At 33.7% G+C, this 13,018-nt stretch overlaps 1 protein-coding gene across 2 annotated transcripts in view; it reads left to right on the top strand.

The window, feature by feature from the left end:
• Positions 1 to 13,018, top strand: part of CCP110 (centriolar coiled coil protein 110kDa) — a 23,405-nt gene that overhangs the window by 4,526 nt on the left and 5,861 nt on the right. For both annotated transcript variants that reach the window (XM_008584064.1, XM_008584066.1), the window contains 9 exons: positions 3,001 to 3,129; positions 5,617 to 7,264; positions 8,968 to 9,095; positions 9,623 to 9,800; positions 10,370 to 10,509; positions 10,758 to 10,874; positions 11,234 to 11,335; positions 11,525 to 11,641; positions 12,247 to 12,320. In XM_008584064.1, the coding sequence (XP_008582286.1) occupies positions 3,001 to 3,129; positions 5,617 to 7,264; positions 8,968 to 9,095; positions 9,623 to 9,800; positions 10,370 to 10,509; positions 10,758 to 10,874; positions 11,234 to 11,335; positions 11,525 to 11,641; positions 12,247 to 12,320 (2,633 nt within the window). The remainder of the gene's footprint in view (positions 1 to 3,000; positions 3,130 to 5,616; positions 7,265 to 8,967; positions 9,096 to 9,622; positions 9,801 to 10,369; positions 10,510 to 10,757; positions 10,875 to 11,233; positions 11,336 to 11,524; positions 11,642 to 12,246; positions 12,321 to 13,018) is intronic.

The following is a 13,018-nucleotide window of genomic DNA, read 5'->3' as shown; positions in this document are numbered from 1 at the left end:
AAAAAAAAAAAAAAAAAGTTGAGGTTGTTAAATCTTCCTCTCCCCCCACCCCCTGTTTTTTGTTGTTGATGTTGTTATTCTTGCCGTTTGTTTGTTTTTTTGTGTGTGTGTGTATGTATGTGTGTGAATTGATTCATTCACCTTTGAATTAGTGTTTTTTACCTACTAGATTTGCAAAAATCTGACAAGACCTACTGTTTCTTAGGTTGGGGGGAAAATGCACTTTCAATGAACTTTTGCTGAAATTGTCAGTTCATTCCGTTTTTGGGTGAATAGTTTCATAGTGTTTATCAGAATCTAAAAGTGTACACAACCTTTGACTTTGTAGTTATATTTTGGGGAATATCCTACAATTACACTCATATGTGTGCCCAAAAGAATTATGTACAAGATTACAGTAACATCATTTACGATAGCAAAAGATTAATGAACAACCTAGAGGCCCATCAGTAGTTGACTAGTATAATTGTGTTCCATTTTATAGAATCTCATACATGCCATTAAAATAAGCAAGGTTATAATAAAAAAAAAGAAAAAATGTACAAAAAAAAAAAGAAAAGAAAAGAAAAAAAATAAAATGAGCAAGGTAGATCTAAATGTGCAGGCATGGAAGGATCTCCATGATCTATTACAAATTACTGCATGCAACATGCTATCAGAGGCAGTGTAGAGTAGTGGTTAAAAGCCCAGGCTCTGGAGCCTTCTGGCCTGGGTTCAAATCATTGCATTGCCATCTACCTGCTGGGTGAACTTGTGGTCCATTTCCTTATTTGTTAAATGGGATAAAAATAGTGCCTACCTCATAAAGCTGTTTTGAGGATTAAATGAATTAATACATGTAAAATGCTTAGACTACTACTTGAATCATAGGAGGTACTCAATATATGTTAATCATTTGGGTTTTTAAAAGGATGGCATATTCTTTCTCTGAAGAGAGGTAAGAGAATATAGGATAGTAGGGAAGACACACTTCTCATTGTATACCCTTTGATACTAACTGAATGTTTTTTAAATGCATGTGACTTTATTGTAAGTCAGAAAATTAATATTACTGGAAAAAAGTGAGTTTAAATTTTTTTTTGTATAACAGGAGTTAAAAGACCAATATTTTATGTTAAGTTTTTATGAAATTTCAAATATACAGAAAAGTTGAAGTATAGTTCAAGGACTACCCAAATATCTATTACTTAGATTCAACATTTTTGCCATCTTTGTTTTATAGTGTTTATCAGAATTTGTGTTTGTGATTTTTATATATGTATGTGTGTGTGTATACATACATACATTTAAAAAAATTGCCTAGCCATTTGAAAATTGCATATATATGACACTTCTCTCCTAAATATTTTAGTGTATATCTCCTAAAAATAAGGACGTTCTCCTTTATAAAACCAATACCATTACCACACCTGAAGAAAATTAATAATAAATTTTAACAGCATGTAATATTCTATTCATATTCAAGTTTCTCCATTTGTGCTCAAATGTCTTTTATAGCTTCTTTAATCTCTTTTATTCTAGAACAGTCCCTCTACTTCCTTAAAAAAGTTTTTTTTATGATACTGAATTTTTGAAGAGAGCAGACCAATTGTCTTGTAGAATGCCTTATATTTTAGATTTGTATAATTGTTTCCCCATGGTAATGCTTAATTTGTTCCTCTAGGCCCTGTATTTCCTATAAACTGGAAGTTAAGTCTAAAATTTTGATTAGAGTCAGGTGAAACATTTTTGGCAAGAATTCTTTGGAGGTGATAACATGTACTTCATATTAAATTGAATCAGAAATTATGTAATATTTACTTGTCTCCATTAGTGATGTTTAGTTTAACACTTGCTTACAGTGGTGACTGTGAGATGGCTCTTTAAAAGTATGCATTTTCCCCTTTTAGATTAGCAAGTAAACTGTGTAATGATTTTTGGTACCATGCAAATAAGAAAAAAATTTTAAAACAACATGTTTATCAGCTATTTGATGACACATTGCTTGATTTAATGTGGACCAAAATGTCCAAGGCTTGTGTATGGTCAATGACTCCATTAGTTACTTACTTATAAGCAAAATCTGATGTTTATGGACCCAATCCACACTTTCATGTTTTTTGGGGTTTTATTTTGCAGCTGGCCGGTATAGGGATCGAACACTGGACCTTGGTGTTATAAAGCACCATGCTCTAACCAACTGAGCTACGACCATCCCTATATTATATTTGATAGATGAATATTGCAACGTTGGAATAATTTTTTTATGACATGTTTTCCATTTGTGCAAGTCCAAAATAAGTCTTGACTCTTAACACAGTGACTAAGCTTCCTAAGACTTAATAATTAGATTTAAATCCACTATAAAAAGATGTAATGCTTGGAAGCCTTCCATTTTTTAGGTACATTATATTTTTTATTGGAGAGTACAATGAGGTGGAATAAAAATGTGTTCTGATTTTGTAGGCAAATAAAACATCTATTTCTTTTTTTTTTTTTTTGGCAGCTGGCTAGTATGGGGATCCCAGCCCTTCACCTTGGTGTTACCAACACTGCTATTTCTTTTATCATTAAACTTTTGGACATTTTCTTGAGGCAGCCATGAGGTAAAATGTGCACAGAATAGAAAATTAAAAGCTGAAGGATCTGATTGACCCAGTAAAGTAAGATTTTACCAAATGAAAAGCTCAGCAGTGGCCAAAAGGGCTAATTTTATCTCTTTCATTTTAGAGCATTTGATAAATGAACAGGTATTTTTTTTTCTTTAACTTTTTTTTCAATTGAGAATAATTTACATTTACATACAATAAAATGCATACAGTTATATGCCTGTATAACTCAAACCCATGTAGGTCTCGCTGGCCCCATCCCAGTCAATATCCCCAGTCACTGTTTGGATTTCTTTTGCTATAGGTTAGTTTTGCCTGTTGCACATATTTTTAGTCATTCTGATTCATAATTTCCTGATTTTATGATATTTTTATCACTGAGAAATAATTACACATTTATGATGTTTTACAGCTTAACATTGAGAAAAGAAAGGAAATGCAACAAGAAAAGGAGAAAGCACTTGATGTAGAAGCGAGAAAGCAGATTAATAGGAAGAAAGCTTTACTGAATCATGTTCAGGAGATTCTTGAAAGTGTTCAGGTGTGTAATTTAAGCTCTTTTAGATTATAATCATAAGGTAAGTACTGAAGATAATTTTTCAGAAATATATTTGTACTTAACTAGGTAATTACCAATATACTTTCACTATTATGTTTGAGAAGCATCATAGTTTGTGATATTCCATTTTAGTTACTCCAAAGAGAATTCACTTGCTTGTCAGTGATGTCTGGTACTTCAATCAGAGGGTACTTAGACAATGGAGCCATACACTGAATATAATTACTTTTTGTTTGCATCTTATGACCCTAAAAACATCGAATTCTCAGTGACAAAATGATAGAATTGGCCATTGTAGTTTACCTCTGAACTAATCAGACTATTGACTAAGTGCCCTTGTTCTCATTCTCTGCTAAATAAATAACTGCCCTCAATTTTTGTGTGTGTGAAAATTCTGCTCTTAGATACACAAAATGCAATTTAGATTAGATCAATAGAATTGCCTAGATGCATCCTACATCCAAATTGAAACACATCCATACAATTTGCAATTATTTTTTTTAGATTAATTTAAATTTAGATAAACCATTTGTTTTAAGGTCTGGATCATTTCATGCTAAAAAGAGAAACATGAGTTAGATTGAACACGTAATTTATGCCATATATAGTACTGTTTCGCTGGTTGCATCTTTTTGTTTTCTCATAATCTTAGGTATTTATGGTTTGTCTGTGTAATTCATACTAGATGATCACACATGTATAATGAATTTTAGGGTATTTCCCACTAATCACTACCTTCATTTCTTTGTGGGTAGTATGCAGTGTGTGTAGTAGTTTTTAATTTGCAGACAATTACTGTCCATATTAAGCTTAAAAGATATAATGTGTAGTGCTAATTTAGTAGTAAGAGGTAGGTTTTTTCTTACTAGATAGTTCTTATTATTGAAACAAAAATGTCATATTATCCTTGGTCCTTTGAGGGAAAATATCAAATATACTACTAATAAAATTATTGTCGAGTCTGACTTTATGTTTAAAAGAGCATGTACAGTGTTGAACTGTAATGAATTAATTTTTCAGATAGAGAAATTCTGTATAATACAAATAGATTTATAAGGTCTGCTTTATCTGTAAAACCTATGATTCTATGTTAGTTTTTTTTGGTTTTTTTTAAACTCATCTTATTTGAGTGGTATGCAAAAAACATAGCTGCTGAATATCACAAATGTGAAATTTGAAATTTTTTATATAAAGAAATAACCTGTTTTGCTTAAACCTATGAGCATATTCATGGATTTCGTGAATCTATATGTCCCTTTCAGCTTATTTTGTTCCTGAGGTTGTGACTAAGTATGCCTCGTTGTACTGTTTATTGCGTAGTACCTGGAAACCATTACATGTCTTGGGATTTGTAAGGTAAAACAGGAGGGCCATATGGTCTAGGAAAAAAACAAGCACATACAAAACAAACTAAAAATCTTTTAATATTCAGGATTTTGGAGTCTATGTTCATATGATAACATGATAATGATTTCTGCTAGTTACAAAATTATATACTTATATAATCCTTAGAAACCATCCTTTTTCACTTTTCTTTTGCAAAATCGGATATTTAGATACAAAATATAATTTTATTTTTCCTGTTGGGTCTCATGTGTAAACAGTTGTTCTCTTATTAATGTCAATTTTTACCTATTTTGCTTGTTCCAAAACATTAACAGTTTGCTATGAACTCAACAATTAGTTAATCTAATTGAATTTTGTCTGAATAAACTGAGTTTTAAGTTGAAATATTTCTTATTTCTAAGTAATTTAAGCTACATGTCTGAGCTATTATTTACTACAAATGTGCCTTATTTTATGGAGGAATTTTAGTTAAACTTTGGAGTAATTAAGTGGGAAGTAGGAATCTTATTACTGAATTATTTTTGCACAATCAATGTCCTGGAAAAGTTTGTCTTTTTTAGAAAAGGAATCATCTACGTAAGACTTTTAATTGCTTGCTATTTATTGCATATATTATTATCCTTACATGACATCTATCCTACAAGGAACAACTGGTGATGTTTAAAACATGTATCGAGAAGAATGATAAGGAAAATGCTTCCATTCAGAGATTAAATTGTACATGGATATATGAACATGTATATATTTCATATTTGTATCAGATTTGGTAATTTTCTTTTTTTCTTTTAATAAATAGTCTGGGATAATCAATAGATTTTTTAATAGTAATTTGAGCCCCATGTGATAGAGGATATCATAGAAACCAGTCATCTTTGTTTTTGTGTTTTCAAATGTAAGAGTTCTGAATCTTCAATTTCAGTTTTATTTTAGAAAACAATGAAATCAAAGGCTTTTTGTGCAATCAGGAAATATTAATTATTAAATTTCCCTTTTCAGGCTAGAAAAGCACCTGATGCCAGTGATTTTGATCAGTGGGAGATTGAAGCAGTTTACTCTAATTCGCAGATTAATAGGAAGAAAGCTTTACTGAATCGTGTTCAGGAGATTCTTGAAAGTGTTCAGGCTAGAAAAGCACCTGATGCCAGTGATTTTGATCAGTGGGAGATTGAAGCAGTTTACTCTAATTTAGAAGTCAGAAACTTGAATGTTCCTGCTACATTTACAAACAACTTGCCAAGCCCTACTGAGCACTCTACAGTAGCAAAGCTTGAAAAGATAACTGAAATTTTGCCACTGGAAAATGAGGACCAATGTAAAACTAATGGGGTAGACTTAGGTAGAGATTCAGAAGGATTTAATTCTTTGAAGCAATGTGATAATTCAAATATTAGACACACAGAAGATGAAGCTTCTCCAAAGACCTCAAAAACTCCACAAGAGACTCTTATTTCTGATGGTCTTTTCTCAGCAACTGAAGAGCAGGATCCATCACTTCTGGCAGAAGTCACCCCAGATCCCTACATAATGAGTCTTCAGAACCTGATGAAAAAGTCAAAGGAATATATAGAAAGAGAACAATCTAGACGCAGTCTGAGAAGCAGTATAAAAAGGAGTGTTAATGAAAGTCATTCAGACAAAGAAAATGAAGCCGTTAAGGTGACTGATTATGTAAAAGAGAAGGCCCAGTTGATAGGCAAACACTGTGGCTCAATTATTCCTGACAAACCAAGCCTTAATAAATCAAATGTTCTTCTCCAAGGTGCTTCCACTCAAGCATGCAGCACGAATATGTCAGTTTTAGCTAGCTTTTCTAAAGTGGACATACCTATACCAACTGCCCATTCCACTGTTCTAGATTCTGATTCTGATTTTAAAGCTATTCCTACTTTTGTTACTGAAAATAATATTATCAAAAGTCATACAGGTTCATATGCCAGATTACCTAGTCCAGAGCCAAGTATGAGTCCTAAAATGCATCGAAGGCATTCCAGGCCATCATCAGCATGTCATATACTTATAAATAACCCAATAAATGCCTGTGAATTAAGTCCTAAAGGGAAAGAACAGGCAGTGGATATAATTGTTCAAGATACTGATGAAAAAACAAATGTACCTGAAACCGTGCCAAAGTTACCAACTGATTTAACAGGAGTTTGTGCAAGCAAGGTTTATGTCAGCAAAAATATGCCTGAAGCCATTGAGGATATGGTTTTAGGTAAATCAAATCAGGTATGTCAATCTTCAGGAAATCAGTTAGAAAATAAAGTTACTCATGGACTTTCTGCTGTGGAAGATCAATTAATATCTGATGAGAGAGGAGCACACAAAATGAACAGTACTTGTACTGCAGTGTCAAAATTGCATGAACCTTATGCTACCAGTCAGTGTATAGCAAGTCAAAACTTTGGAACTGTGAGTGGACTCAAGTCAACCAGTATGTTAGAGAAAAACTCCTGCAATTTACAAATGGAACTGAATAAGTCTTATGATGTAAAAAACCCATCCCCTTTACTAATGCAAAACCAGAATACCAGACAGCAGATGGACATATCTATGGTGTCCTGTGGAAATGAACACTTTTTGGATAACAGTTTTGAGAAAGCTAAACGGAGACTTGATTTAGATATTGATAGTTTGCAAAAAGAAAACTGCCCTTATGTCATAACTGGAATAGCAGAACAGGAAAGGCAACATTTGCCAGAAAAAAGATACCCTAAGGGATCTGTTTACATCAACAAAAATAAAATGTTAGAAAGTAGTTCCAAAGAAGGCGAGGAGATACAAGATACCCTAAGGGATCTGTTTACATCAACAAAAATAAAATGTTAGAAAGTAGTTCCAAAGGTAAGGAAACTTTGAAGTGTTTGATACCTACTGTACAGAAGACAATTTTATTTTAATACTTTTGACATTTTACAAAAAAAATTGTCTTCATCTAAGGGCATTTAATTTCATTTATCTTGTTAGAGGGTATATAATTAGCTACAGTTTATTGCCATTTGATAGCCTTTCTTAAAGAATTTTATTTGAATGATGAAGCTTTCATAGTCCACTTGGTGTTATAAAGACTATTAGTAATGACTGTAGGCAACAGTTTTGCATGAAAAAATCATTCATAGTTTTAATATAGTGTATTGCTATGAGGTCTTCCTTTTGGACTTCAGTTTCTAATGTTTTTGTTAGTTTGCTCATTCATTTATAATGAGATCATGTAGTTGGCCCTTCAGTAAACCCTTTAACATCAAATTAGAGAAGGTATCAAGAATGGTTCTTTATTGATAAAAAGTATTATTTCAGGTTTCTCTTGCATCCAGTGTTAGCCACACCATGTCTTTCTTCTTCATTAGTCTTTGTTGTCATGGTTTACAATTCATTATTGATACAGAAGACATAAATCAAATAAATTAAGTTCTTAGGGCTTACGGGAAAAATAGGGTTGGGGCAGACCACTTAACCTGGGCAACTTTCTAAGAGCTGTAATAAAAGTAACAATTGGTACTTGGGGATCCAACTTGGATCCTCCAAGTAGACAACACAGTATGGCTAGAGGTTGCCTCAGTAAATGTCAAAAGTACACAAAAACAACGGAGTGGCAAGTCTGGCAGTACCTTAGTAAGCATGTGCAATGAAGCCAGTCACCGAGGTGACCGGAGTAGCTGTCAAAGCAGGCAGGGGAAGCAGTGCAATGCGCAGTGTGCCTCACCGCTTCCTAGTCAGTAACCGTGTGTAGGCACAATGATTCTTCTTAATACATGTTTTAGTTATTACCTAAAATATCTGGACTTTTAATATCCTATCTTTTTTGGAACCGCAAGCTGAGAAAGCTTTACACCATCAAAGGGACATTTACTTTAAAAATCAAAACGAAGCAAAACCACAAGCTCCAATACCAGAGATCCTGGAGAAGGATAAGAATCAAAAGAATGAATTAGCAGTGAGATGCAGTTGAGGACCACATCTTGGAAGTTAATTATGAGTCAGGAGAATGTTGCCTAAACATAGAGTCTTGGCTTCATCAGTTCAGATCTTTTTTTTTTTTCCTTTTTGTCTTTTTTCATGACCGGCAACGGGATCGCAACCCTCGGTGTTGCGCCCGCACCTCGCTCAGCCAGTGAGCCGCCGGTCTGTATGTGGGATCCGAAGCCTCCGTGGGAGCACCGCCGCGCTTCCCAAGCGGCGCACTGTAGCAGTGCGCCACCAGGCTGGCCCCATCAGTTCAGATCTTGATGGGCTGTGGTGAATGAGTGGGGAAAGGTGATGAGATACAGCCCTTTCTTTGTTGCGTAGCAGGAAATAAGAGTGGCAAATGATAATGTGGTTCAAAGTGGAGACCTGGCTGTCGTGACAGTGTTATGGCAGATCCAGGAATACTTTCTGGTCAGGAGCATAATTTAAATTGATGGTATAAAATATCAGATATTAGACTTGTAGTGAATTTTCTAAACTTGAAGGGGACATGTTTCTTTTCAGAAGGCGAGGAGATATTAAAAAGCAAGATGTTAGCTTTTGAAGAAATGCGGAAGAGATTAGAAGAACAGCACGCCCAGCAGTTATCACTACTCATCGCTGAGCAGGAAAGAGAACAGGAAAGATTACAAAAGGTGAGGAATTAAAATGTAGGGGGATAGGACTGGTAAGTGAAATTTAGCCAAGGATACTTATGAATTTTGGTCATATATAAAATACTTGTAATTTTTCCCCATGTGTATCTTAATCTAAGGGGTCATTGATTTTGATACATGGATGGTATTTTTATTGTCAAAATGTGAGATTTAATATTTAGATGCTTACCTAAAAGTAATTGCATAATTTATCAAAAGGAAACTTTACTGATCCTTGATTCAAAACTTTTAATATTTTTAAAAGGTATCTTATAGATGCTGAAATACACATTCTGCAAGAGCTATTACCATAAAGACACTTGTTATAAGGTTATTATAGTTAGTATCACACTTGAAAATCAATTAAATGAATTGTCAAATTCAAATAATTTTATTTGAGGGAGGAAAAGTTGAAATAAATAATAATTTGCTGATAATTGCACATATTTTGGCTAAGCCTAAAAAATACTATTTTGGGATAATTAAACAAAAGATCTAGCATGTTGTAATAAACTATTAATTTACAGGAAATAGAAGAACAGGAGAAAATGTTAAAAGAGAAGAAGGTGATTACAGCTGAAGCCTCTGAATTGGATATTAACAATACGGTGGAGTTAGAATGGAGAAAAATAAATGACTCTAGTTTGCTAGATACAATGCTATCTCAAGTGGATTCCCTCCATACTTCAAATTCAAATAGTTCTGGTAAATATTTAAAAATCCTTTTCCATTTGAAAAAATTATCCTGCATAAGGATAATTATCCTAAAATAAGACATTTTATTTGGCATACTTTAAATTCTAGCTCCTTTCTTTAAGTAATTCCAAACCCACTGCTGTTTGCCACCTGCTTAGTAACCAGTGAAAAATGAAATGATAGCAGGTCAAGGACTGGTGAGTAGGTGTTCCTGAGAAAAGACTACCAAGGAAAATATCAGGAAATTAGGCTCAGAGCCCAGTCTTTGTTCATTCATGCAGCAGGTGATATGCTTCGAGTGAAAACAGTTTGCTATCTCCCGAGTGATCTTGAATTACCTCTAATTCCCCAGTCCCTGTGAGAGCTTATCTTCACATCTTCAATTATCCTGAGATGCTATTTGTGTTGAAAAGATCCATCTGTTGCATAAGCTTAATGTGCATAAAATTTTAAGTTTGCATGTGGATCAGTTTCAGAGGCATTGTTATTCTTAATGAATGTCACAAGTGTTTATTTGGATGTTCTGAATATTCTGATTATATGACATCAAGTATAATACTATGTGTATATTTCTCTAGGTTTCACAAATTCTGCCCTACAATATAGCTTTGGTTCTGCAAATGAAGCACCATTCTACCTCTGGGGATCATCAAGTAGTGGCTTGACCAAACTCTCAGTAACAAGGCCTTTTGGAAGGGCCAAAACTAGATGGTCTCAGGTGGGCAAACTTAGTGATATATGTCTGTCTGTGTCTGTTTATATTTTTTTAAGAGCTACATTATCTTAGGCTGTACAAGTAAGTGTCAGTATTTTTTGCCATACATCAAATAGCTTAGCTTTTAGTAGAGGTGAAACTACAGAGAGCAAACATGGTAGAGGAATTTAGTTCACTGTAAGAGATTAAGAAAAACAATTGAGTGTAATGCTTGCATTCTTAAAACATTGTATCTGTCTTATTTCTCCTAGGTTTTTAGTCCAGAAGTACAAGCAAAATTTAACAAAGTAACTGCAGTGGCAAAAGGATTTCTTACTCGTAGGCTTATGCAGACAGATAAGCTGAAGCAACTTCAACAAACTGTAAAAGTAAGATTGTCGTAAATTGTATTTCACTTTTGTCTTAGTTTCTATCAGTCTTGTGATAGCTGAGCTGACAGCATAGTTCAGAATTTGGGCAGATCAAACATTTTTTTTGTCACTGTAATATAGGTAATTTTATAAGTCTGATTATAAATATTACTTAGATACTCTTAAAAATAATATGTAAATGAAGTAGTTTGTGTGTTTTTGTTTCACTTTAAAGTGAGTACTATTTGACTTTTAATAAGTAATAGTTTTATGTTCTTAGTAATTTTGTATTGAGCAAGACGAAGAACAAAAGGAAACTCCAGTGATCAAAAATCTTTCTAAAGAAATGTTTGTGAAGGAGCATTTTTTTTTTTCAGGATACTATGGAATTCATAAGGAATTTTCAGTCAGAAGCACCATTAAGGAGAGGTGTTGTTTCAGCACAAGATGCTTCACTTCAGGAAAGAGTGTTAGCTCAGGTAAGTGTACACATCCCAAAGGCTTTTAAGAAATGGAAATGTATATCTCTGTCTCATTTAATCACTGAAAATAGGTTTTAATGAAAACTACTTTAACCTTTTCCTCTAAATAAAAGAAGTATACATAGTATTACTGAATTCTAACCTTATCTTTTAAATGCATACAATATTTTCTTCTTTGGAACCTAGTTACGAGCTGCCCTGTATGGTATTCATGACATATTCTTTGTAATGGATGCAGCTGAAAGAATGTCTATTCTACATCATGATCGAGAAGCTCGCAAAGAGAAAATGCTCAGGCAAATGGTATGTTGTGCGATTTTCTAATGGATAAGGGTCTTCTGGGTTTTGGGTAATTGATACTAAATATCATTCTTTACTGACTTTAGCACTTTTCCAGCAATTCTTGAGCATAGCTTATTCCTAGGATTACCAGCAGCATTTAAACCTGTAGGCAAATTTGAAAGATTATATAATGAAAGAATTACATATTGTTTTGTGATTGGATTTCGGAGTTTGGGTTTCGAATATTTTGCTTGGATGGCTTATGAAAAACTATCAGCTGCTCTTGATTGAATTTCCTTGAAACTATCATATGGATTTTGTCTTTTCTGAAATCAGAGTTAGAAAACAGACTACAAATTAATTTGCAATATATCAGAATGTGGCGGTCTCTGGTTTCAATCAATGATCTTGGTGTGTTTGGCACAAGAAAAACAAACAAAATTTATTGGGAGTAATAATTATTTAAATTTTAGAATTGGACTGCTTCAATTGTGAAAGAAGAGTAAGTTAAAGTTAAGATGTTAGTAAAGAGAGGCCTTCCCACGAACTTTGGGATCATTCTATGTTATAATATAGTGGTATTTATTGGTACCAGTAGGGTTTTATGTTACTTTTATATTTTAAAGGATAAAATGAAAAGTCCACGAGTGGCTCTTTCAGCTGCAACACAGAAATCTCTTGATAGGAAGAAGTACATGAAGTAAGTTTTGTCTTATCATGTCACATTAATTATTATAAAACCAATTAATTTTAGTAATCTATTGGTCTATTTGCATATTCAAATTAGAAATAAAGAACAGTTAACTTTTCTGCAGTTGAGCTGATAGAAATCCCTTTTTCATATAGAGATTTATAAATTAGGTGGTAAAATCTGATTTCATCTTTAGATAAACGTTTTAATTACTAAATTTGTCAACATTCAACTTGTGTAATTGATAGCCAATCAGCCATTCTTAAAAACAGTTAATCCTTATATCCAATGTTTAATTTTAAATATATTTAAATGTTAATATATGTTAATTTTTAAATATATTCTTTTTATGATATCCTAAAGATTTCCTGGGAAGAAAAACTTAAAGGAAAGATTGTCCCGGGCCGATCCCGTGGTGCACTCAGGAGAGTGCGACGCTGGGAGCGCAGCAGCGCTCCCGCCGTGGGTTCAGATTCTATATAGGGATGGCCCAGTGCGCTCAGAAGTGAGTGCAGTGCGGCTGGTCTCAAAAACGACAAAAAAAAAAAAAAAAAAAAAAAAAGATTGTCCCAATTATCTTTTTAATATTCTTCTTTCTTAAAAGTAGACTTTCGGGGCCGGCCCGGTGGCGCACTGGGTAGTGCGCCGCTTGGGAAGCGCGGTGGCGCTCCCGCCCGCGGGTTCGGGTCCCCCATCCGGGACGGCGC

This window comes from Galeopterus variegatus, unplaced genomic scaffold (genome assembly GCF_000696425.1).
Source record: "Galeopterus variegatus unplaced genomic scaffold, G_variegatus-3.0.2 Scaffold3138, whole genome shotgun sequence".
NCBI lineage: Eukaryota > Metazoa > Chordata > Mammalia > Dermoptera > Cynocephalidae > Galeopterus > Galeopterus variegatus.
The sequence above is the reverse complement of the archived record's forward strand: the minus strand, read 5'-3'. Positions and strand labels throughout refer to the sequence as shown.